The sequence below is a fragment of the Euprymna scolopes genome, chromosome 19 (assembly GCF_053919585.1).
Source record: "Euprymna scolopes isolate OS-2025 chromosome 19, ASM5391958v1, whole genome shotgun sequence".
NCBI lineage: Eukaryota > Metazoa > Mollusca > Cephalopoda > Sepiida > Sepiolidae > Euprymna > Euprymna scolopes.
In genome coordinates, this window is record NC_136500.1 from 95,647,359 (window position 1) to 95,675,311 (window position 27,953).

Here is a 27,953-nt window from a genome sequence, read left to right on the forward strand (position 1 = left end):
ACTTAGAAATTGAAATGTGGGAAATATTTATGTTCGTCTAATACCTATTGTAAATATTTCACACAAATTAAAGTATCTGAATTTTCAAAAGGTAAACTAAATATAACACACATTTGGATACTTTACACCTAACAGCTGTGTTCTAAAATGCATAATGATTAGAGTGAATCCTTTACATGCAAATATATAAACCCCATTTAACTTTATAAAATAGGATTATTTAGGGGGTCATATAACATCACATTCAACAATATAGTGAGAACTAAGGAATAAATTGTGTTTATGTTTCAAATTTCATAAAAATCTGTTCAGTATTTTTTTCATCCTATTCGTGTACAAACAAACATTCATCTTTATCATTGGGTTGAGAAGAAAGTTCTTGTGGAATTTTTAATTTTGATCTCAAATGATGTATTTTCAAATAAGTTTTGTTATAATACCTTCACTTTATATATCATTTTAAAGAGCATTTTTCGCTCTTGTTTGTTGGTTGGTTTTACAGCATATCAACCTTAGTGGGCATTTAATGTCGAAGTCTTTTTTTTTTAACAATTTTGGTTATATAACTATATATATTATCTCCTATATATAATAATTTGATTGTAGAAATTTTCATCTGGACCAAATTACAGTAGGTTTGCAATAACAAATGTAACATACAAATTAATTATGTCTTAACTTTTACCCACCATCTTATGTAACTTTTGAACGCCGTTACAGACATTTATTTGTTATAATAAAATCATATATTACTTCCTATGAACGACATCACGATTGCCAAGATCATTAGACGAATTAGTTCGTATTTTCCCCTCTACCTTAAAAGTCCTCCCAATCTCCCAGTAAGGACTGGGTAAATATATAACCATTATAACTATATTGACCTGACACCCTTATTAACTGGATTAAACTCTCAGATACGTATAACTATCATTACACTTTACTATTCGAAAGTAATGATTTCTCCCCAATAGCATTCTGTCTATTCTCATTGGCTGCGACCATGAAATTCTATTATTCCAGATTATACACAAACATACAAAAACGAACACCGCAGACCTTATTCAATATGGCCGATCAACCGCCACGCATTGTTTTACATCAATTATACTTTACTATTATCGCTTTTGCTTTATTTTACAGACCTAGGTTTACAAAAATTAACCACAACATTTACTTTTAAGTTACACTTGCCATTACACATTATTTGGATTAACATTATTTACTCATTAATGTTCTACTAAATTGACCATCACCAAGAAAAATATTACAATATTTTTCTCAGTGATGATCACAAAGTATGTATTCAATTCAGTAGAACATTATAATTGAAAACTGATCCCTGATGATAAGTCATAAAAAAGATGTATTTTTTTGTTTTTTTAAATTTTATCTGAAAGTTAAGTTTGTTAACCATGAGATTAACATGAAAAAAAAAAAAAAAAAAAGAAAAAACGTACATTGTGGAATTTACAAGGGGGGGGATTTCATAAACGTCCACCAAATCTCATTAATAGAGTTGTAGTAGCCCCCAATATCAAAGCGGCACCAAGCCTAGAATGGGGTGATTAGGCAAAAAAAAAAAAAAAAAAAATTTTGAAAGAAAAATTATTTTTCACTTTCAAAATCATAAAAACTATTTCTTTTTATACAAAAAATTTTCACACTCTAAGCTTAAATTACATCCAGATAAATTATCATTTTCATTACTTTTCATTCAGTTTGTATTTGACTACATTTAATTCCATGTTTTTTTTTTACTTCCTTTGTCTGTCAAATAATTTACGCTACTAAAGTACAAATTTCCCCTTTATTACATTGCCTACGGATATACTTATTTGTTTTATATTGGCTTTTGTTTTGTTTAGTTCTCTTTTTAGGACTCCTTTTCCACACTGCTCAGACATGAACCTTTTTTTTTTTTTTTTTACCTTACCACCAACTACACTATTTCCTTTAAATTGATGACTTCTATATTCTAACGTATTGAATTTGTATGTGGCATCTAGTCCAGAGGAAATTTCTTCAATCAAAATATTATATACCAATCTTAATGCTGCTTTTGCTGTATTGTCAGCTCTATCATTACCCTTTGTGTTAGCATGACCAGGTATCAAAAAAAAGACGTTTTTATTTTTGTGAAATATCATTGATTCTATTTAGGATTTTGGTTATTACTGGGTTTATCGGTTTCCTATTTTCCAGTGTTACAAGTACTGATCTGGCATCTGAACGGATAATGAATTCTTTATTTTTAGAATATTCTATAAGGTCAAGTGCCATACTGATAGGCAATACTTCAGCACTGTAGATGGATGCTTTGTTTGGTAATCTTTTGATTAGGATCGTTTTATTGTGTATAGCTGCACATCCAACGTTATATTCATCTTTTGAACCATTTGTATAAATTGTTGAGTGTTTGGGATATTTATCTTTGATTATTTGGAATTTTTGGTATAAGATTGGATTGGTTTTTGTTTTGAGATATTTAATTAGATCTAATATTATTTTTGGTTGTTTTGTCAGTCGGGGGGGGGGATATTTAGGTTTTACAGATTCATGTATTATTACAATGTCTATCTGGGCTTTACTTATGGATTCTTCCGTACGTAGACTAAATGGTTTTATAACATTTTCTTTTCCATCAAAAAGGTTTTTGTACTGGGGGTGGAAAACATCTAAGCATGATTAGTTGGATATGATGCCAATTTTGTATAATATTGTAGTTCTAGGTTTTCTCGTCTAAGCAATAATAGGAGTTCATCTGTCTCTACATATAAGCTTTCAACTGGAGAGCTGGGGAAGGCTCCAAGAGCCAATCTTAGCTCTTGATGATGTATCGTGTCTAATTCCTTGTTGTAAGATTTTCTTGCAGATTCATAAATATAGCATCCATAATCCAGCTTTGATCTTACAAGGGATCTGTATAATTGAATTATTGTGTCTTTATCTGCATCCCAGTTTGTGTGTGCTACTACTTTTAAGAGTTGGATGGCTTTGTTTTTTAGGTATTTGATATGAAGAATGAATGTTAGCTTTTTATCAAAGATGATGCCCAAGTATTTATATTGGTTAACTATGGGTATAATTTCATTGTCCAATTTCAATATTGGGTTATGGTGCATTTTTCAAATTCGGCAGAAATGGATGACTTATTTTTTTCTTTGGAAAATTTAAACCCATTTTCTGTTGTCCATTTATTTTGTTTAGACAGTTGTAAATGGTGTTCTATCCTTGGAATATATTTTGATTTATAACAGATCAGGAAATCATCCACATAGCGCACATTCTGTTCCTGCATTTATATTTTTAACAATGTTATTTATTTTGATGTTAAAAAGTGTGATGGACAGGATACTTCCTTGTGGTACCTCTATTTCTTGTTTTTTTTTTTACTAATAGATAGGGTAGCACCGAGTCATACATTAAATTGTCTATCATTTATAAAGTTTGTGATGAAAATTGGCATTATGCCTTTTAATTCTAGCTCTTATAATTTTTTTTATTATGCTATGCTATGCTGTAAGCTTTAAGCTATAAGCTTTTTCAATATCAGAAAAAGACTGCTGTTAGGTGTTCTTTCCTGATGAAGGCTTCTAGCCGAATCAGGTGACCCATGGGGCTTCTTTTATCCCTAAATCTTGACTGATAATCTGTAATCAGATTATTTGTCTCAAGATACCATACTAGTCTGTGCTTAATCATTCTTTCCATTAGTTTGGAAATACAGCTAGTGAGTGCTATAGGTTGGTAATTCATGGGATTTGTAAAGTTTTTTGATGATTTAAAAATAGAGATCACTGCCTCTATATTTCAGGGATGTAGCCACTTCCCAAATATCATTAAATATTTGCAGTAGGTAGTTTGTAGATGTATCAGGAAGTTGTTTTATAAATTGATAGTGGATTTGGTCAGGGCTGACGGCCGAGTCATGAGCTTTGCTTAGGGATATTTTCAGTCGGTTTTTAGAGAATGGTTGGTTGTATTTTTCTGTATTATTTATCTGAAACTGGAGTTTTTCCTTTTCTGCTTTATCCTTAATAATTTGAAATTTTTTGTTTGGATTTTGGGCAAGGAGTTTTTTGCAAAAGTTTCAAGACAATCTACTATTTCTTTCTTGATAGTAATTTTTTTGTTGTTATATGTTGGGTGTTTAATAGGGTTACTGTTATATTCATTTTTCAGTTGATGTCCCAAACCTTTTGACTTCTTGTATTTGTATTTATTTTTTATATATACTTTTTCTGTGTTGTTTGCTTTGATTCTTTAATGGTTTTGTGAACTTTAGTGCCACTGTTTTGATATTTATTAAGATTTCTTTAGTTGATTCTTTTTTGAATTTCCTTAGTTCAACGCGTTCTGATCGCTACTTTGCAATATTATAGAGTGTATTGGTAAAATGTTATATTATTTAGGTTTAAATTATTTTCTGATGTTAGTTTAGTCAGACATAAATTTTGGAATTTCTCCCAATCAGCCCTCTGTAGGTTTCATTGAGGTATTTGTTTTCTGGAATTGGATCATTATTTTCAAGTATAATGGGGAAGTGATCACTTCCATATGAATCTTCCAGTACATTCCATTTGTAATCCAAGGCAAATGGTGAATCATGTACTTGCAATAACGCTTATCCCTGAGTGGCTTCCGGGCCTTGATAAGTGGTGATCACCGTGTAAAAAAAAAGAAAAAAAAAAGCATATTGGCTGATGTATACAAAATAATCAGTGACACAAGCGACTATGCATCTGCCATGAGAGCTCTGGACGCAGCATACATCAGGCCTACTAATATCGTTTACAACCGACACCAACTTATTACCATAAAACAACAACCAGCGCAAACAGTGGATTCTTTCAGGCTACAGTTGGAAAACCTTGCTAAGACATGCAACTTCCAAGCCGTGAGTGCTGAAACAAATAAAAGCCAGTATATGCGGGAGGCTTTTATTAACGGTATCTCCTCCTCCTCAATTCGGCAACGACTTCTCGAGAAATCCTCGCTAACTTTTCGGGAAGCATACGAGATGGCAAGATCTCTGGAACAAGCAGAAAAACACTCTGCGTGTTACAACCAGGAGAGTGTGATTTCTGCGCCAATAATCGCTTCAGGAGAAAATACGAGTCTGGCTGCAACACAAAAAAAAAACGAGGCCGAAGAAAATTTATTTTTTTCTGTGGGAATTCTCGTCATCCGCGTCGCCTTTGTCCAGCACGGGACTCGAACTGCAATAAGTGTTCGAAAAAAGGACACTGGGCCAAAGTCTGCAAATCTTCCGTGTCAGCGGTGTTAAATGAAGACACTGATTTCCCAAGTCTCACATGTCTAGGAAGGAAAAAAGACATTACTTTTACTAAGTGTAAAATAAATAGATTCACTGTCAATGCCATGATAGATTCTGGTAGTGTGGGGACTTTCATTAACGACAATATTGCCAAAAAAATGAACCTCGAAATTATCCCCAAACACAAAGAAATATCATTAGCCGACCCTAAAATGTGTGCGAAAATTGTGGGAGAAACTAAAGTCGATATCTCTCTAAATAATAATGTACACTAACATAATAGTGGAGGTCATTAAAAATTTATTTGTCGACTTAATCATAGGAAAAGATATTCTCGGCAGATACAAGATGGTAACTTTCAAATTCGATGGACCGGAGGAAGAACTTATTATCGGAGCAGTCACCAAGAATACCATTTTTCCATCCATGAACATTTCTCCTCCTCCATTATTTTCTCATCTCTCTACGAAAACAACACCAATCAGCACCAAGTCACGTCGCCACACAATTGCTGATAGCAAATTTATAAGAGCAAAGACTGCAAAATCGTTGGAGGAAAATGTTATAGAACCTTCAATTTCACCTTGGCGAGCGCAAGTTCTAGTAACATCGAATGAAAACCGAAAAAAAAGAATGGTGATTGATTATAGCGACACAATCAACAGATTTACTGAATTAGACGCTTATCCGATACAAAGTATATCAAAGATTGTCGAGGAAATAGCCAGGTATAATGTTTTCACTACACTTGCTCTTAAATCAGCATACCATCAAATCCCCATCAGTAAGGAGGATCGTAAATTTACAGCATTCGAGGCGAATGGTAAATTATACCAGTTTACTCGCCTGCCGTTCGGGGTTACTAATGGAGTAAGCGCCTTCCAAAGGACCATTGACGGCATTGTCAGCAAAGAGCAATTAGTAGATACTTTTATCTATGTGGATAATGTTACTATCTATGGAAAAACCCAAAAAGAGCATGACTATAATCTTCAAAGATTTTATGAGGTTGCTAAACAGTACAACATCACGCTTAATAAACAAAAAAGCATCGTTTCAGTCTCAACGATAACATTACTTGGGTACACTATCAAAAACAACCAGATATCACCTGACTACGAACGTCTTAAACCTCTACTTGAGATGCCACCTCCTCTAAATCTAAAATCACAAAGACGGATTATTGGGATGTTCTCCTACTATAGCAAATTTATCCAGAATTTTTCAGAGAAAATATTAGCACTAAACCGCAATAGAGAATTCCCGTTGTCTTCTGTGGCGTTGGACCCTTTTATAAGGCTGAAAAACGACTTGAAAGATGCTATGCTGGTAATGGTTGATCCAGAAAAAGAATTTATAGTAGAAACAGATGCTAGTAACAACTATTGCAGCTACCCTTAATCAAGAGAATCGTCCGGTTGCATTCTATTCCAGAACACTAAGCCCTAGTGAAACGAAACATCACGCGGTAGAAAAAGAAGCAGCTGCTATTGTTGAAGCACTACGTAAGTAGCGACATTTTCTCCTTGGTAAACACTTTACTGTAATTATGGACCAAAAAAGTATTAGCTTCATGTTTGATAATACCAGGAAATCAAAAATAAAAAATGACAAAATATGCCGTTGCCGCATTGAACTGTCACAATTTAAGTTTAGCATCGTCTACCGTCCTGGTAGAGAAAATATTGTCGCTGATACGTTTTCCCGAATATCTGCTCTCACTTATTCCTTACAAGATCTTCGGGACTTACACTGTAAATTATGCCATCCAGGCATTACCCGACTCTTCCATTTTTGCAAAAAAAGAAACTTCCCTTTCTCCCTCGATCAAATAAAAGGAGTAACTAATTCGTGCTCGTCTTGCCAGTATTTAAAACCCAAATTCTTCACCGGTAACAAGGGAACTCTCATAAAAGCAATAGTACCATTTCAGCAATTAAACATGGATTTCAAGGGACCACTGCCTACGTCCACACATGGTAACAAATACCTACTTACGATAATCGATGAATACTCGCGTTTTCCTTTTGCATTTCCGTGTAAAGATATGACAAGCTCAACGATCACACAATACCTGAATCAACTATTTGCGATATTTGGTATGCCCGATATGATTCACACAGATAGAGCGACTGATTTTCTGTCGGAAGAAACGACCAATTACTTACATGGGAAAGGCATTGCGACTTCGAAAACGAGTAGATATCACCCAGAAGGCAATGGTCAAATTGAGAAACTAAACAGCACACTATGGAAGGCCATACAAGTAACCTTACATTCTCGTAAAATGAGACTATCCTGCTGGGAAAATATTCTACCTGATGCTCTACATTCTATTCGATCATTGCTCTGCACAGCTACGAATGCGACCCCTCATGATAGACTATTTAAGTACAGCTGTAAATCCACTTCTGGTACTTCTATTCCCCTGTGGGCAAAACCAGGCCAAGTATACGTCAGAGATCATATTATGTCGAGTAAAAATGACCCCCCGGTTACACCTGCGACGTTACTAGAGATCAACCCTCATTATGCCCAAGTACGATTACCTTCAGGCATCGAAACTACCGTCAACGTCAGAGATTTGGCTCCCAACACAATTAATGGAGACAACACGTTAGAGAATGGTTGCATGCCAACTGTGAGTAAGCCAGGGAGTGAAAACGAATACTGAAATTTCCTGAGAAATACAAGGACTTCATTACTAAGTAAGGCACGAAAAAAAAAGTTTAAATTATAGGCAAAAAAAAAAAAAAAAAAAAAACTTGAAGGGGAAAGTAATATCCCCAACCCCTCATCCCTTGAATGAACTCTTCTGTTAACTATAAATGCTGCGTAATTAACGCTATTTGTGACTTGCTTTCTTTTGTGAATAAAACCTTTACAAAGGTATTCGGCTCTTCATTTTTCACTACATATGTTTTTGCTGTTTATTAGGTTTTCTATAGTTTTGTCCCTTTTGCTTATTTTTTCACTTCCCCATATCTCATTATGGCTTTTTAAATCTCCCATAAGGATATATAGCTTTGGAAGTTGTACTAGAAAAGATGTTAGCTTTCCAGCCGTGTTTTATCCATTCTTCAGCAAGTTGATTGACCCTCCAGCCACCCCTTATTAAATCAGTTTATTGCCTAATAAGGGGAGTGTGAGTGTATTTTCTTGTTGTGTTTGTCTAATTTAGTGCTATTCATGATCAACCGACTGATTGGGCCTATCCAACTGCCCGTCTTAGCCCAAGTAAAGGCCAAAGTGGCGTGCTGCATCTCATGTCAACCACCAGCATCCCGTCCTTGAGCATTTTTTTTTTTACTTTTGATCTCACTACTATATATTAGTGTTAATATAATACTCAGAGAATTGTCTTTATAACAATAAGTATGTAATCTGCATGCATTAAAATATCATATTTAAGCGGATCTTACGACCGGGCAATGCTGGGAAACCTGCTGGTAATTAATAAAACTGAAAATTTAGAATTTTCTCTTATTGCTTTCCTGACACACAGATAAATGGAAATAAAGTATTAGAATTTTGGATGATTCTAAGATAGAAGTAGATCATATTATTGGTTTGTTGTTCAGCATTCACCCAAGGTGGGTTGAACCAGCTCCTTCCAAAGGAGGAAATGTCAAAGGAATATTAAATTCATAGGAAGTTCCTAGTATGGTAAATCATATATAACTTATCCAAGCTCAGCATCAGCACAAACATAATCTCTTCATTTAGGATCAAAATCTAATTCTTAGTCTGAAATAAAATTTACCTTGATTTGTCACTGCATACACCTGCACTTTCTGGAAGGAAATTAACCCATGGACTTTCAAGAGGAATGTCTGCAGACAATTTCTTCAGATTTACAGCCACATGAACACACAAATTGTCAGCTTTAGTCAGCAAACTGCGCAATTTTTCCATCTTGTTTATTACCTGCAGCAAAATAAAAAATATATATGCATATAGGTCTGAACAATGAGCCATACAATATCTATTTTTAAATATAGTAATAAAAATGTAAATGAACACTTACTAACTTTGAAGCATGTTAAATGCTTTATGTGTACGGCAACCGTTTTCTAGAGAAATAAGAAACTGTTCATAAAGGCATATTTTTATAGTTAGAACCAATTTACATACATTAACAACTAGTTTGCATCTGTAGATGCATTTTTAAAGTGTTTTGAATTTGTGTGTTTATTACGGTGTTGTTTAAAGAGTTCCTTGTGAAATTTTTAACGTCATTATACCTACAGATTTACATAGATTTTTTTTTTTTTTATATTTTAGTTATTTTCTCAAATGATTTCTAAAAACAAGTTTAAAATTCATTCATTTGGATGAAGACAAAAATATAATTGTTGATTTTCTACAAGTACCAAAATAAAAATTGGAATATTTAAATTCATTAAACTTGCATTTGGATGAATAAGTAGTTTTTGTTATTTTTTTTTTATTTTAATTATCTGATAATGTTATGGATGTCAGCATGTTTATATTAAAATTCACATGTTTGACATTTAGATGTTTCACAACTGTAAAAGCATTTTATGTCATCACCATCTAATTTAAATGCAAACAATATGGTGACAACTATCATGTAAAAAAGAAAAAAAATAAAGTAGAGGGCGACCTGAAGACTCCCTTTTTCATTAGTTGCTACACAGAATTACTTGCATTCTTTATCCAGGATTATTCAATTAACTCTTATAATGCCAAGTGTTTAAACAAAGAGACATCAAGTAACATTTTGAGTTTTTGGTCTGACTCAACATAGAATTGAATCCTAAACAAATGGGCATGTTTATGCATCATATAATTTAATATTAAAGCAAAAAAGTATAACTTTTTAGAATACAACTATTGTAAGATTCGCTTAAAAACATCAGTTGATTTGAAAATAATTTTTTATAGATTGTAAAGAATTTTGCAATAATTGTTAAAAACTTGTAACAAATGAATTTTTTTAAAAGTTAAGATGCAAATAGACTTTGATAATTTTTCTCTTCTATACCAACAACTCGTACTTACTGAGCTTGGATCCGTTTCGAGTTGGCTGAGAAGACCAGTTAGGAATTTGTGCTGCCTCAGCATGCCATTAACATGAATGTTGCATTCTGGACAAAAAAAATGAAAATAACATCTTAATTCTATAAAACCACACAAGAAAAGTTGGGGCTAGGAGTTCTAGGATGTGATGATGACTCATCAGTAATCTAACACTAACATATTTTAAGATGTGTCCAATTAATCTGTGCATTTCAACCTGAAGATGGATCAACACTCAAACTTTTGAGATGACATTCACTTAATCACTAGATTTTACCCGATACATTTTTGGGTATTCTTTGGTTGCCAAAGACACTTAATCTTAAGGATTCTTAAAACAACTTATATTCGATATATTAAGTACATAACATGTGATCCAATATGATTGTCTATGAAAACGTGAAATAAAAACAAACTTTCATTATCAAAACAAGACTTCTTAAGTATTGGGGAGGGGATACAGTTGTTAAACTTTAGTAACTTAGTCTCTTAGCTATCTTTTTTCCAATTCAGTTGATTCTTCAAGTGTATTTTGTTGAACTCGGGAATCTCAAAGAAGCAGCACATATGACAGGTGACGATCCATTACTAAATAAACCTAGTATAGAATCTAACAATATGGGAACCATTAATTATAAATAGATAATATATAGAGTAATAAAGAATAATGTACTCCTATAAATGTTTTTTTGTATATTGATATTCATATTAAGAACCCTTTTTTCTATTTATTTAAAAAGAAAATACAACTTTGTTATATATGGATTGTGGAATTGCATTTATTTGCAAAAGATCTAGATAATTTGCATATTTTTTTAAACATTAATTTTAATTAATTCCCTATTAGTTTTCTTATGGAATGATCATCTTTAGTTAACTAATATGTGTAATTATATTCATTTTTAAATTATTATTATATATTGAGTCCAATATAATACAATAATAAATACAAAATCTGCATTAATCAAAATATATTTAAGTGTATTTTACGACGCGGCAATGCTGGGCAGCATGCTTGTGTATATATATATATATATATATATATATATATATGTGTGTGTGTGTTAGTAAAAAGAAACAAAGAAAGAAAACTGACATCTACATCTAGAAATAAAATAGGTTTAAAGCTCCTAAAATTCATACTAAAATTGTCCATAAGGACTTGTGGCACAGGGTTTAGAGTATTGGAAAAATTCAATTGTAAAATTATATTTTCCTGAGTGGGTGACAGAAAAATACTACTGCGAATTACTTAAGATTTCTACCCAGTCACGAGAGCATGGGTTCCATTCAAAATTTTGTCAGATTTCTACAAAATACATTTTAAGAATATCAGTGGTTTTACCGACTGAAACGTTGTGAAAATGACAGTAAAGATGAGAACAGTCATCCGACGAACCCAAATACAAATAACTAATCTTCATCTCAAAAATTCAGTTACTATTTTGAAATTGCAAATGAAAAGGCAAACCGTTTTCATTTTTTACAGTCATATTCAAAAAATGACTAAATTTGTATCGAAATGACCAAAATATTAATGTTTACCTATCTCTATGAATATATGGCACAATCATGTTGACACACCGGTTCTTGCCAGATCACCGAAGTTAAGCAACATCGAGCCTGGCCAGTGCCAGATGGGTGACTATTTGGAAAGGCTAGGCACTGTATGTACCTTCTGGGAAAGTTGGGCGTGGGGCCAGCACTCACACCCCGAGAAAAAAAAAAAAAAAAAAAAAAAAAAAAAACTCCTCGCTACAACAGCATCTACAAAGTTGTGGAAGGCCAATGCCCTTCCAGGGGCCATGGATGAATGGATTTCTATGAATAATTGAGAAAGATTTTGTTTTGTGTTTACAACAAAAACATGAAATGTTTATTTTAAATTAATGTTTCAATTATTTCAAGTAGCAAACTTTGCAAATTGATAACGAGCTGGTAGTAAGTTTATTTACAAAGAGAGAAACAATGAATTTCAATTTGAAAGATAAATCAAGCTCTATCTGATCTTATTTATTTGCAGAAACATTTTCACATCACGAAAAGAAGCTCCATCCATCTATTCATCATAGCATTTTTCATAATTAACCATGTAGGTTGAATGGACCTGTGCTTGTTTAACTGCAGTTTTTATTGCTTCATTTTTAAAGCTCCGAATCATTTTGCCTTATTTAGGGAAGAGGAGAGGGAATAAGATGGCCAGAATATGAAACAAAAATGTCAAAAACAACAGATTCATTTAATTGCTTAAATGTAAAACAAAAATTGTCAATTGAAATTGTTTAACTTGTACCTTTGCTGTAAATGAGATTGTATAGCACAGTTCTAGCAACGGCAGCACCATGTCTCTTCAACATTGGCACATCATTAATGAATTTGGTTGCAGCAATTTTCAGCCTCTCTTCAGTGAATTGTATTTGGTACAGAATTTCTTTCAGCCACTGAACACCTCTGTGGTATTTTTCACATTGAACCTAATAAATTTAAAAAAATAATTTTTATATCAGGATTGAATATGATTCATTATGAATCAGCTGTTCTGAAAGGAATTTTCACATTTTCATCAAAATATAAAAAATTGTATGTTTACTTCCATAACTCGTACAATTAAGAACACTTTGAAAAATCTAACTTTAAAAAAATTCTTTGAAAACCAAGGTGGATACATTGTAACTAGAATCCTCATTTTCATGCAAAAAAAAAAAAAAATCAAAAACTTCCTTTCTTAAACACAAAAGTTCCAAGATATTTTTTTTTAACAAATTTGGTTTAAAAAACCCAGTTCAATTTACAGTTGAATTTAAAACCATTGAAAAAAGAACAAAAAAAAGTGATTTATGTAAAGTAAATTTGATAGCATTTCTAGAAACTTAATTTCTAAAAATGCTATCAAATTTTTTTTTCTATAAGAATTTCATTGCAGTAAATAAAAAAAAAATAAAACTTTCTTAAATATATTTTATCTCAAGCTTAATTAATTGACATGGTTCCAAGAAGAACAATTTGGTAGCTCCTTTTTTATTTTATTAGGCATACAGATAATAATTACTCTAGTAGTATAAGTAAATCTGTTGCCAAGGCCGCTGGAAAAATGGTGGGATCTTTCTATCGATCCGGTAGATATCTCACTGCTGATGCTATTCTCTATCTATATAAGAGCCAGGTACATCCAAGGATGGAATACTGTTGCCACATCTGGGCAGGAGCTGCTAGAAAGGACTTGTCCTGCCTTGATAGAGTTCAAAATAGACTTCGTAGCCTTGTAGGAGATGTCCTTTTCTCTTCCTTGCAACCTCTATCTCACAGAAGAGATGTTGCGAGTTTGTCTCTGATGTATCGTTATTTTCATGGAAAGTGTTCGACTGAGCTTCAATCTATGGTCCCCTCTCGCCAAACTTTCACAAGAAACACTCGTCTAGCTGTAAACACTATCAATAATTCCCCCCACTCTTTATCTGTGCCTAAACCTAAACGTAGATTCCATGAACAAAGCTTCTTTCTTAGAACTGCACACCTGTGGAATTGTCTTCCGTTTTCCTGCTTTCCGGCTGACTACAATATGGTTGTGTTCAAGTCTAACGTAAATAAGTTCTTGATGAGCCGTTCCATATAAGTTATCAAATTTACCAAATTTTCATTACTAATGATTACTATATTGTCCAATTTCTAATGTACACTCTTTAACCCTTATCCTTGAGTGGCCTCTTGGCCTTGATAATGTGGTGATACCTATGTAAAAAAAAAAAAAAAGTATTAGTTATTAAAGAGAATATACCTTTAAGGATATTAATACAGCCTGGGGGAAACCACCACAGAAGAATTTTGATCCTTCCAATCCAAGACTTGCATGATTCTCCAGTGTATCAGCCTGTAGCTCAGCAATCACAGTTTCACGAGGAATTATAACTAAAAATAAATATAAATAATTAAGTTTGAAGTCTGGTTAAAAAATCAATTTTCTTTAACATTTTTTAAAATATGAATTCATTCAAATACTTTTCAGGTTTCAATTTCAACAGTGCAGAAGACAAAAATTAACTAGGAAAAAAAAAAGAACTTATTTTTCATATCAGATTTTCAAAGATTTCAGATAAAACAATTACTTATAGTACAATGCTTTTAATATTAATGAATCAATTCTTTTCATAAGAAGCAACACTTAGTTTTGCACAAAATTTAGTAAAATGTAAACGTTTTTGATTTAGTTATAAGGCAATTTAAAGAATGCATTAACTTACGATTCACAAACTAGAAAAGTTAGAGTTAATAAAATAATTTTCTATATAGAGACAGTTACATTAATTATATTTCTAATTATCCAACTCAAATTTACTAATATGTAAATAACTTTGAAATATTATAGTAATCTAACAAAAAACAAATGACACTAAATTACAAAAGTACATACCACCATCTCTGAGGATAGGACTCTCAAAAAGAATTTCAAGATAAAGAGGTAAGTAGTACCGAAGTTCCATGGGAATATTAACCGAATCCAATAAAACCATCATCTACAATAAAAAAAACAAAGTCAAACGTAAACTTATATACTACATTAATATTTTCAAGCAAAAATGAAAAAAATTACAGTAAGAATATTATAATATTTAACCAAAAAAAAAAAAAATTATCTAATTAAAAAGATAAAGACATATATCTATAATTAAATATGAAAAATTAAATAGAATTCCCCATCATCCCAAAAAAGAAATTAATGTTTCTAAGATTTAACAGCTCTAAGAAAAATTGAAAGTAAGATTGTAGATGTATAAAACATCGTTTCTAAGTCAACATGTATTATTTTTTTTACTTCAGCAACAAAAATAAATTTATTCATAGTTATTCTATCTGTCCTTGCTGAAATATCTTCAAAATAGTGTAAAAAAAACAAAAAAAAAAACAATTTACACTTTCCCAATATAAATTTAACATAATCCACTATTAATTTAAATCCTAGCTTTCAAACTAGTATCAGTCAATAATTAAAAAGAAAAAAAAAAGCATTCAAATTCTGCATTCTATAATTAAATTGCCATAATATCACTGTTTCTTAATGCAAAAATACTATATATCCAAGATATAAACATAGAATTATTTTTTTGCATAGATTAAATAGAGGAGGGGGCTTGTTGGATTAATTTTTTTTAAAAAACATAAATGTGAGTGTAGAAATTATGTACCTGTACAAAATTTGTTTGTAAATCATCAAGTTGAAACTTGAAAGGAATATCATCGATCGGAAATGCATCTGATTTTTCAGATTCTTTATTTATATAATTACAATATGGCTTCAAGTGATGGAACTGGATGAGACCAACATCAGGTACTGGAAGACTGCGTAAGATTTCATCGGATGGTTTGATCTGGAAAGGATAAAAGTAAAATAGAAACATTTTTTTTTTAAATTTATTTTGTTTGTTTTTTGTTTAAATTATTACATCCAACTTATAAAAAAATTACAACTTCTTCCCCTCATGCGAAAAGGAGATATGGATACACGACATGGATGATGTGACCCTCTTTTCCAGTTATGCGAGAGAATGCGATTAATTTACTTTCTCACGAAAGAGACGATGACTTTTTCCTCATCATGCAAAGGAGATGCGGATGTACTGACGCGGACGATGTGATCCCTTATCTCTCACGAAAGAGACAGATATATAAAGTGTGAGCAAGAAAGAGAACATGTGAATTTGCTATTCAAACTTTTTTCCCCACTGAAGGAAATATCTTGGATTAACTGCGTCGTTGACAAGTTGTGAAACACCAGCAAAAAAAAAAAAAAAGGGGGGGGGGGGAGACAAAAGAGACCTGTAAGTGCAAAGACTTTGATTAGCCCCCCCCCCCAAGACTTTCGCTCATTTCAATACGCATAGATATACTTCAGATTTCATAATTTTAAATACATTTCTTTTTTTTTTTTTTTATCTTAAATCTATTTGTATCATTTGGAAAAGTGTTTGTTACCTCGTTATTTCATTGCATTTTTATTGTGTTCGTCCTTATATCTCTATCCACTTGTTTTATTTTTTTGCGGTGTCACATATGTGATAAAGAGAAAAATAGTTGGGTTTTTGCTTTCCCGTACATTCCCTTATACCTCCCCCCCTTTGGCAACGTGTTACAAAGGTAAACAATATTTGTTTTTATCATTAAGTTTCTGTTCATACCCCTATGTTATAAATTGCCTTACCACACCTTTTATCGCATATGTAACACATGGCAAACAAAGATACAGAGGAGACGCAGTAAATATAGTAAAGAAAAATACAACAAAATTACTTCATTCTCTTTGTTAGCATGTCTTAGTTCTTCTGCTTTCTCTTTTAATCCATCTTCTCCAAGGTTTTCCTTCTGAGTTTTCAAACGACTTTTCTCAGCTTCTGCCATCTCTTGCATTAGAGACGTACTGGGAGAACCAGTAATCTAAAAAGATAGAAAATTTTAAATTCCATATAAAATTTATTTTAAATAGAAATTAGAAATTAAAAAAATCTATAAAGTTAGATATGTTTATTTATATGCATGTGCAGGATTCACTTCTAACCTGATAGATCATTTATGAATTTTGGAACCCAACTGCTAGACATAAGGGATCAAAATGGCTATATTTAGTTTTATGCAAAGAAGATAAAAGCCCTTTGTGAAATTTCAGATTCTTCCAATTTTTTTTTTTTATTAAATTTTAACAATAGGTATTAGATCTCAATAAATGTTTCTCAAATTTTAGTTTCTTTGTAATATTTTGAAGGGTGCTTAGAAGATATAATATATGTACAACCTCTCATTTGAAAATTCCATATCAGATTTGCATTGAATTTGATCCAGCATATTAGACACAAAATAAGCAAGATTCCATTAATTTTTATTTTATCTTAAGACTTCTTAAGATAAATATCTTAAGATGTTACATTTAGATATTTTTTAGAATTAAAATCATGTAATAGATTATAATAAAAACTAGAATAATATTTGAATATTTTGTCTAAACAGTTTTTATGCATTTGTTTTAAATGTATTTTCTTTCAATAAAAGGTGAAAAAAATATGAAATCTAAAAATGGCTACTTTATTAGAAAAATAAACATTTCAATGTTTTCTATTTCTAAAATTAAAATGCTGATTTCAGGATTTACAATGCTTATTTTAAAACAAAATGTTTGGAGGTAAAAAATGGAGTAATATGATGATAATATGTTCAGAAACCAAATGGGTAAGTTTTCCCTAAATTCTAATTAAACTGCAATTTTTTATTGATTTAACTCAAAAGTATACAATAAACTACAAATTTATGTTGTTAGTACCTAATACTTTTCAGTTTATTTTAAGAATAATAAAATAAACTTGGAATAAATGATATTACTAAATTATAACTATAGTCAACATTGGAAAAGTTGACATTTTAAAAAACAACTTACAGCAACATAAGGCTTGTCAACACAATAAGTTTTGAGTAAATTCACCCAATATTCTTCATCTTTTTTTTCTAACATCTCATAACAAGACAATGGGTTGGTACGGACATCAAGCTAAAAAAATAAAAAATATTTCACAATATAATGTTTAAGAAAATAGACAGTGTTTAACTACATTAATAAAAGGATACTATATTTACAATATACAATTTCCTGGGGTCATAGGTAAATTAAACTCTTGGTTTTGCATACCACCTCTTGCTTCTAATGATGGAGTGATATCCAAACTAATAAAATTTTTGTTTAAACTATACATAGTCAACTGCAATATTCAATTTAACTATTATGAGATAAACATTTTTGATATTCAATAGCCGCAAAAGGTTTGGGCCAGTTTAGTTTAATACAAACATTAGTAAAATTTTAATTAACTTTAATATTTAAACAGTTATAAAAATCTTAGACATAATATGTTGAAATAGTATTTTAATGCAAGTATAAAACAGAATGATTATACTTATAAATAATGGTTAAGACAACTAGAAATGATTTTAATCAATTTCATCTTTACAAACATTTGTCAAATAGTTTCAATTAACAGAAACCTTTTCAGTAGAAATGGTTTGTTTTCCCTTTCTGACATGATCATAAAATCGAACTAATAGTGAAGTATAATGGGGGTTAAATAGAAACAGTAAACTTTCTTGATGTAAAACTAATCTATCAAAGTTATCTTGCCTATCTATTAATGGATTAATGCCAAATACTTCTTAAAAAGTCCTGTTTAAAAATCAGTTTGTTTATGAAATTAAAGTTACCAAAATTAATTTCTACTTCTTCATGAATAGATAGTTTTTTTTTTTTTTACTTTCAGGCAATGCTGGATAGGTACAGCTAGATATAACTATTTTATTAAGAGATTTCTTGTTCTTGTCAATAATTAAACGTTCAAATGAAATAGTTCATCATCACCAAAAAGTTGCAGTGTTACCACATTCTGCAAGGTAAATGAGATTAGCTTAAATGCATAATCTCAGATTATAAGTAAAGCATATTCCTTCCAACATGGTTATTTTTAGGATGTCATAGGTTCATTTAATTAGTCTGGGCCTGCCAGAGATTGGAGTTATCTGCAGTATAAATTTACTTCCTCAAAAAGTTTGATAAAATTCAATTTAAAAGGAACTGATAAACTTTAGAAAGTGTTTGAAAGGAGAAACATTAATAAACTAATTCCATTGGTGAACAGATAAAAAGCATTATTACATCTTCTTTGTTGTCTCCAAAGAGAAAATCTCCAATCAATATGAATGCCAAAGTGTCATGAGGTTCAGTTTCAACCTGGAAAAAAAAAAAAAAGAAAAGATATTTTTAATTTGAAATGAAATTTTGAAAAAAATGAAAATCTTTCATTACAATTTATAAACATTTTCTGAAAAAAAATTAAATTTGTATGCATTGATGTATATTATTCTTTCTAGTTTTGATCCTCTTCCACTTCCTTTTCTTGGTTTCATTTCTTTCTGCTTCTTGTTGCATATAAGTGTGTTATTTTACAGCATATCAACCTTTTTCAGGTCATTTAATGCAGACTTAAGTTGGATTTATATATCTTTAGCTCTTTATATTTTTGTATATCGCTTTTAAAAAGTACATTATAGTCTTTGTTTTTTTAACAGTTCATTCATTTTTCAATACATTCAGTAAGAATGTGTTTGAATATGTAGTCTGGCATACATAGCATGCCTCGTATCATGGATGTGACCGAATATCCAGTGATTCTTGATATTGATATTGTTCCCTTCTTTGAGGAAGATTTCTTTGGGCCAAATAATTGTGGGAGACTCATGCATTAAAAATAAAAGCAATCCATAAAGACTTATTTTTAAACTATGACAATGACATTGGATTATTTTTTATAATTTGATTTGGGTGCTGTTTATTTATTTATTTTTTTTCAGAGTTATCTATCACTTACAGCATCTCAAACTGATTTTGTATCAGGTTTGCTGATTTTTGAAGCGATGTTTCTTTTCCTTCAAATTCCATATGGATTTCAGATTGATTGACCCTTGCCGACCCTTGCCAACTCCATCTTGCCCCTTTGCATGGGGTTGCAGTCGATTAATTCTAGGCTGCACTGACAGGGAATGTTGCATATCAGGTTATTCATAGACAGATACAAGTTTGAATGGCATAAACATAGAATACATGGCACACACACTACAAATATCTTACCATGCACTAAATTATATTCTTATATGGGATATTGTCAGGATATTGTCATCCTCAGGTGTTTAAATCCCCTTATTTTCATAGACATTACATTATGTTTCTTTACTAAAATATAATCAACAACTGAAATCTTCAAATCCTTTTGAGGTCATATAATAAAACTAGTCAATCATATCTATCTTCATATAAATAATCTTTTAAACCAAACACTGTCGATCAGACATAACCATTCGTAAATTATTGATCTACACTTAACTATCAATACATACTACCAAGTAACGTTAAGCTGTCTACATTATTTAAAGATTTAAAAAAAAATACACTATCAGTAATAGTGAGCACTCTTTCCTTATAAATAGTCAGTTTATAAAAATAATAAATGGACTGGTTATGATGAAAGTTGATTTACATGTTTAAGCAATAAATAGATTTGCAGACAATGATTTCAGTCACATCTAAACATTGTGGCAGCTATGATCCCAGAATCATAAGACATACTTATGTAAGAGACTTTTGTTAATACACTTGTTAACTATACTACTATGTCTTGATTATTAACCTGCAAGGTCACAACACTTGTTGCCACAGTCAATAAATTAATGCAGTAAACAATCGTTGGATATTTTTTGACTTCTCACTTTTCTGCTTCTTTACTTTCCAAGTCAACAGATTTCAGACAATAATCTCAGTCAATTCTTTTTAACCAATGAGAATACAGATAATTTATGAGCTCAGTTTTTTCTTATGATGTGCATTTGCTTATTGCAGTGCAAAAACCAATTTTGTTTTGTCTACATTGTGAGTTTGATCTTCACTTGTCAATTTCAAACTTAATATTTCAAAGTACATGCCAAGTAAAAAACTCTTATGGTCAAATAAGTTGGAGTCAATTCCATTGCTCAATCCAAGTTCAGGTTAATCACGTCAGCTAAAAAATATATTTCAACATTTTCTTTTTAAGAATCATACATACAAGAAACCAAGAAAAATCATACAGATCAAATTTTAACAAAATTTTTATAATATTTTGTACTTTTTTCTTTTCTTTTTAGATTAACTAATTAAATTAGCAATAAAAAATTATCAAAAAGTGAAAAAAAAAAAAAAAAATCCAAGATTACTTACACTATTCAATAAATCCAAAATTTTACGCTTGATCACCGTCCGCATTCTACTGATATCAATTATTTCCTCTTTGGAAGCAATTTTTTCAAGGGTTTGTTTTAATCTAAAAGTAAAAAATAAAATTCAATAGGAATATAGTTAGGATTTAGAGTAAGAGTCATTTAATTTAGCCAACTGCCCACATCTGCAAATACCACAATTTTCTAATACATGTCAAGAGATAGGACTGGGTTATAAAAAAGAAAATTATATTTGAATAATATACAAATTAATGCTATAGTAAGGTGCTTTTTTTTAAAATGCAACATTAAACATAGAAATAATTTTAAATTCTAGTACCTTGTTGAAATAGGACAGCCAATACCTTAACTATTATACAAATCTTTAGGTTAGTAAAAGTTATGTTACTTAAATAAAAACAAGAATTCTTATAAATTATGCTTCTTTGCCATGTATATCTGTTAGTAAAAATGGTTTCCTATATCTGTTAGTAAAAATGGTTTCCTATATCTGTTAGTAAAAATGGTTTCCTATATCTGTTAGTAAAAATGGTTTCCTATATCTGTTAGTAAAAATGGTTTCCTATATCTGTTAGTAAAAATGGTTTCCTATATCTGTTAGTAAAAATGGTTTCCTATATCTGTTAGTAAAAATGGTTTCCTATATCTGTTAGTAAAAATGGTTTCCTATATCTGTTAGTAAAAATGGTTTCCTATATCTGTTAGTAAAAATGGTTTCCTATATCTGTTAGTAAAAATGGTTTCCTATATCTGTTAGTAAAAATGGTTTCCTATATCTGTTAGTAAAAATGGTTTCCTATATCTGTTAGTAAAAATGGTTTCCTATATCTGTTAGTAAAAATGGTTTCCTATATCTGTTAGTAAAAATGGTTTCCTATATCTGTTAGTAAAAATGGTTTCCTATATCTGTTAGTAAAAATGGTTTCCTATATCTGTTAGTAAAAATGGTTTCCTATATCTGTTAGTAAAAATGGTTTCCTATATCTGTTAGTAAAAATGGTTTCCTATATCTGTTAGTAAAATTTATTTTGTATAAATTGAAATGCTATTTTTGTTTTAAATCCATTAAAACAAAAAAGATTCTATTTTTAATATTCATGCAAAAAAAAAAAAAAAAAAAAAATGGCACAACTTTTATACAGATAATATCCACATTTTTTTATCTAAAATTAAAAAAAGTAAATTATATAAAACTTGAGATAAGATTTGATATATTTTTTACACATTAAAACTTGCAAAGTTCAGAAGCGAAAAAAAAAAAATTTATGTGCATTAAAATAGTTTTACTTGATTTTTTGTTAAAGTTTTTAATAGCAATTTTAAATTATTCAAGTTATGTATATAAAACTTCAGTTATTATAAATAAAATATATAAATCAAACTTAAAGTTATTGATTTTAAAAATTTATACTCAAGTCTTAAATGATCACTTAACAATTGATTGATAAATCATTAGTAATAAATCATGACATACTAATATGATTTAATACATAAAACAGGCATGCAAATGATAAAAGCACTGAAAATATGATCAGGCAATATAGAGGTTTTTAATTATTTAAAATGGATTAATATAACAACAGCATAAGCACTGCAAGGAGAGTAAAATGTGGAACACTGGAAACTGTTGACTACTTCAAATACTTGGAAGCAGTTTTAACTTAAACGGCATCCAAAATGGGAACACTTTCCAGGATCACAATAGTGTTCACAAAACAAAATCTAGGATGACAAGGATATCATACTCAGTTCAAAGATGAACCGGATGCACTCCTTTGTCATCTAAATTTTGGATCCTGACAGTAAACCTAAGATGACTGATAGAGAACAAGCATATTGCTTTTGTAAACTTTTCAGCACCTCCTCTTACAGCGATCATGTCGCCAACAAGGAAATATGAAAAAAGTTACAAGTAATTCAGCTCCACAAGGATCTCTTGACTGCATTAAAAAGATGCAACATATAACAAAGCCAGTCAGCTCAAACAGCAAGTAAGCAAAGCAGATAGAAAATGAGACAAGAGGACGACATAATGGAATGGACACGTAAAAAATTGAGCAACACTGAAGAATGGAGAACTGTGGCACCTTCAATAGCAGATGATAGATGAAGGTAAATGAAGAGAAGGATTGTATGTTTATACTTTTTTTTAAGTGACAAAATTTCAATATTGCAATGTAAAAGGAAAAAATATTTTTCTCCAATAATTAACCTCACCTAGGAATTATGTCAGAAAGTTTATCCTTTGGTACACTTTGAAAATGGAGGTAGATAACAGTTTCTGCATTTTCAATAATAGAGTGCTTGACCTAAAAACAAAAACATGCAAAATATTTTTTAACATTCTTTTATGAAGAGCAGAAATAAAAATCAATATTCCTAAGTTAATTTGTGACTACTGGACTAAACCTACATCTCTATGGTTGATAACTCAAGGTTTTAGACATTTTATTAACATCTATTAGTTTAGCTTAATAAGTAACCATATATTTCATTTTAATTTTTATATTATAATAGATTTTAAGCAAAAAGCAAATTTCAAAACAATATGCACTAATAAATCAATAATTATTAATAAAGAGAAAATTAAGTTTTGCAACTTAAAACGTCATCAAAACATATTAGTTAAACATATGGCATACAAATGTAAAAATTGCAAATATTACTACAGTTTCAAAGTTGTCATGGCCAATACCTTTCCGAGAGGGCAATGTTTAAACTCTCCAGCCTGAGATTCTCAGGCAACATGAAGCGAAATATTTATATAGATGTTGCCAAGTCCGCTGCAAAAAAAGTAGGCTCCCCCTACAGGGTTAGAAAATTTCACATCTGCCAGTATTCTCTATCTCTATATAGTTGTCACATCTGGGCTGATGCATCAAGCACTATTTTTTCCTTCTAGGACAATGTACAAAAAAGAATTTCTAATTTTATAGGATTTGCATTGTCTCACAAGACAATGCAAATCCTATAAAAGTCCCTGTTACATTGCCGAAGGGTTGCATTGTGCTCCCTGAATGTAAGTACTCCCTACTCATATGACTAGTAAAATCTCACCCATTTCACTTTTGCTCCATTGACCATACCAACATACAAAAATTTAAATGTAATGTGATCTTGCTGCCCAACTCCCAACCATGTTGTCTACCTATAAATCTGATCAATAGCAAAGTATCTCCTTATGCTTCAGTGGCAAAACTAATATATTTTAACCAAAGCAATGCCAATGTAAATAATTGGAAAAACTTTACAAAAATGCATTTAACTTTTATAAGAGTTAGAAAAAAAATCTGATAAAAAATCTATTAAAGAACTCAAAACGTATATTAAAAGCTCTAGTTTTGTATACAGTTTCAAATAATTTCTGCACACATTCTGAATAGTTCCAAATAAAAGAATTGGAAATCAAATTCACCAACTTTTGCTAAACTCAAAGATGTAATACAGTTCTCAAATAGCTCACAGAATTTAATATTTATTGTTATAAAGCTTATTTTAGTATAAAATATTTTTAAACTAGTGGGATATTGTGAAAATTCCAGTATTTTATACATTTAATCGCTATAATTTACTATCAATAATATTCCTTTTGAAATAAGTGTCAGAATCAATACTATGAAAGGAAAAAAAACAAAGAATTTTTTTCCTTTCATAAAAATAATAGTCATTGTCTGCTAAATCTGAACTCACATATAAAAGGGACTTTGTGTAAGCGTGTTTATTCCAATGGACTCCTAAATGACGGACAGTTTTTAAATTACACAAATGTATTTTATGAATCTGGGAGTGTTCTTAGATGGGTTTTGTATTGGAATGCTTCTGATAACTATCAAATTGCTAATAAAAAAAAATAAGATTAAAGAAGGAACAACCCGATTTTGACTTATACAGCTTAATATCACAAGTGCATTTGAGAAGTTTTAACACTACAAGCAGAAGGACCTGGCACATAAAAATAAACAAGATGTTCTTTAATAAAACAGGAACACATTTGAAATGAATGTTTCCGTTTATAGCAGTTTCAAAGTTGTCATGATACTTAATTTTTGTATTTTAAATTTTATTTCAAGCTATTATATAAAAATAATTTTATAAAATCAACAGTAGGTTCTCTACAGTACAATGTAGACTACAATGTATTGTGGACTAAGTTACTGCGGTGGGTGGGGGCATTTGAAGTGTTGTCCCAGCGCACTGCAATGAGTCCTCAACTACAGAGCAGGCAATCAATCGATTGATTAAAACATGGGCGATTTCATCAATTTCGATGATAATGAAAGTATTGGAAATATGAAACATTTATTGATCTTCATTCAATCCCGGGCAATATCAGGTCTCCCGGTGCTAATGCACTTACTGATCCGCGCTATTTTTTAAATTGTATTTCCAAGTTTAATTAAAGTTTTATGATGTTTTTTTAATTGTAAGGTATACAATAGGTACAAAACACCCTGCCCTCCCCATGTTAAGAATGGCTTATTAAATAATAACATTATTTCAGCACAGATCAATAAGTACATGAGTACCGGTCTCCCTGCTAGTATTCTTTAAATACAACAAATGTTTCTTTATATAAAATTGTAGTAATTCTTTTTGAGACAAAATATTTTTGATCTTAGCATAAAAATAAGTGTCAGCTAAAAATTCAATAAAACAAATGTCACTTTAAAATTTATTGATTAGAAATATAGTTTTAGTCTATGGGATGTCAATTTGATTTTAAAACAATTCATATTAAAATGGGAAATGTCTAAACTTTTTACCTTAAAAAATTAACCCTCAATCACTATCCTTTGCTAATTGGACAATTGCTTTTTAATATGCATAAAACATGATAATGTATGTACAAACATGAAGTTTGTCAGCATATTATTATATGAATTATTCTTTCCAAACATTTTTCAAGTCAATTTTTTAACAATTTATACATGTAACTAAGCACGGTTGTTCTGAAAGGTTTTGTCAAAATTTAAAATGAAAATCTACATTAGATTTTCAAATGTTTCTATTAGTAATGATTAATCAACAATTTTTAGTATTACACTCAAATATACAAAATTCGAGTTAAAAAATCGATCTCACAAATCACCAGAATGGGACATGCAGATAAGATTGGGCATTTGTTTCAATATGCTTTAGTTAAAAATAAAAATTAGTGTTTGAATAAGTTTCATTTTCCTTCATCAAATACAGATAAAACTTTAGCAATGGATACTTTTTCTTTAGATCAAAAAATGTAAAAGGTGTCAATCATAATTTAGATTAAGCACATTTTTGCAATATACTCATCTCAAACTTTTTACCTTCTTAGTAACAGTGAAACTAAATGCTAATAGTGATGGTAGCCAATTCATTTGAATCTACGTAAAAGTATTATGCTGAAGGAGGAGAATAAAAGAACTATCTTCCATTTTAGAAAAATTATTTTTAATGAATTTTACAAATGATAAATACAATTTGAGATTCACTTTTACAGAAACATATCAAAAAAAGACAAAAATGCCAGTCTATTTTTTTCTTAGTTAATTTAACAAAAAAGTTATTGCAAAATAAGAGATAACCAAATCTCTAGGTCTTAATTGGATTGCCCAAACTGTGACATAACTTTCATAGACTTAAAAATATGGTAATCATTCACCTTCCTAATGTCAACTCAGAACCTGTCATTGGTGATAACATACGCACAACTACTATAAAAAAATGTATAAGAAATAGTGAAGAAACAATTTGCAGAAAAAACCTTCAAGCAGTGAAGAGATGAAATAAAAGTAGGTGTCACAAACCAGTTTAGTTTAAAAATGGCCAAGTAGTGAAATTCTCTTCAATTTGTGATAATTTTTTTTTTTTTATTATGTTGATAAAATTTAGATGCAAACAAAATTTAAGCTTTTCTCTTTATAAATATACAATTCTTTTTTTCATGGCATTAATAGTTCTTTTCAGGTTACTTAAAATTAAGTTACAATTTTCAGTGACAGGTGATTTATTGTTTAAGGTTGATATTTTTCCATTTTATGTATACAATATTGTGTATCTGTATGCATATAAAAACAATCCCATTTTAAAGAAAAAAAGGCTATTCATCAATATGTTGGGCTTAATATTGAGTTTTTGTGTTTTACAAAAAGATTCAACAAAATATTTGCCCTATTATCAAATTGTGTTTCTACTCGTTTTTACATGATCAAAATAAAAATCTAGCTTGATATCCACTGTGCTGTGAATCATTAAGATTCAATGCGTTAGCTGTTGAAATGAATCTCATGAAAAATCAAAACTATACTTCTGTCATTTTTGTACATCTTTTTTTTGGAAAGATAATGGAATTTTACTCATGTAAAGACTGGTTCAATCTAATAATTATTGCTTCAATAATGATCAATTTTCTTTCACCACAAAATGACATCACATTTGTTTGAAGCATGCATTTTAATTATAATTGACTTCTGAACCAATAGCAAATAAGACATCAAATTTTCTAATTTCGTACAAATTTTGAACGGTGATAATTTAGTGGCTAATTGTGCTATCAAAATAAATTTGGTACCATTCTTTTTCTTTTCACAAAATTTTAGTTTGGAATACTTAATAAGAGAATATAAAGCTTTACAAGTCTTTTTTTAATAACTTGTTAATGGGTCAAGAAACTGCTTATTTGATGCGAACAATTTTATGATATAAAGCAAAAATTCCAACTTCTGTCACATCACTGCAATATTGTATCCCTGTGCTGATTTTACAAATACTCCCATAGAATGTGCTCTGACGACTTTGTGGCACTAGTACCTCGCTATATATTAATTACATGACCAACCCAACAATCAGCAAAATCCCA

The 27,953-nt window shown here is 30.4% G+C and overlaps 1 protein-coding gene across 1 annotated transcript in view; it reads right to left on the reverse strand.

The window, feature by feature from the left end:
- Positions 1-27,953, reverse strand: part of LOC145239849 (uncharacterized protein C05D11.1-like) — a 79,371-nt gene that overhangs the window by 21,133 nt on the left and 30,285 nt on the right. The window contains exons 8-18 of the mRNA XM_080103401.1: positions 23,336-23,427; positions 21,099-21,201; positions 19,005-19,079; positions 17,742-17,852; positions 16,607-16,750; positions 15,505-15,687; positions 14,733-14,835; positions 14,100-14,230; positions 12,618-12,798; positions 10,307-10,392; positions 9,045-9,208 (exon numbers count right to left, since the gene is read on the reverse strand). Coding sequence (XP_079959527.1) covers positions 9,045-9,208; positions 10,307-10,392; positions 12,618-12,798; positions 14,100-14,230; positions 14,733-14,835; positions 15,505-15,687; positions 16,607-16,750; positions 17,742-17,852; positions 19,005-19,079; positions 21,099-21,201; positions 23,336-23,427 — 1,373 coding nt within the window. The remainder of the gene's footprint in view (positions 1-9,044; positions 9,209-10,306; positions 10,393-12,617; positions 12,799-14,099; positions 14,231-14,732; positions 14,836-15,504; positions 15,688-16,606; positions 16,751-17,741; positions 17,853-19,004; positions 19,080-21,098; positions 21,202-23,335; positions 23,428-27,953) is intronic.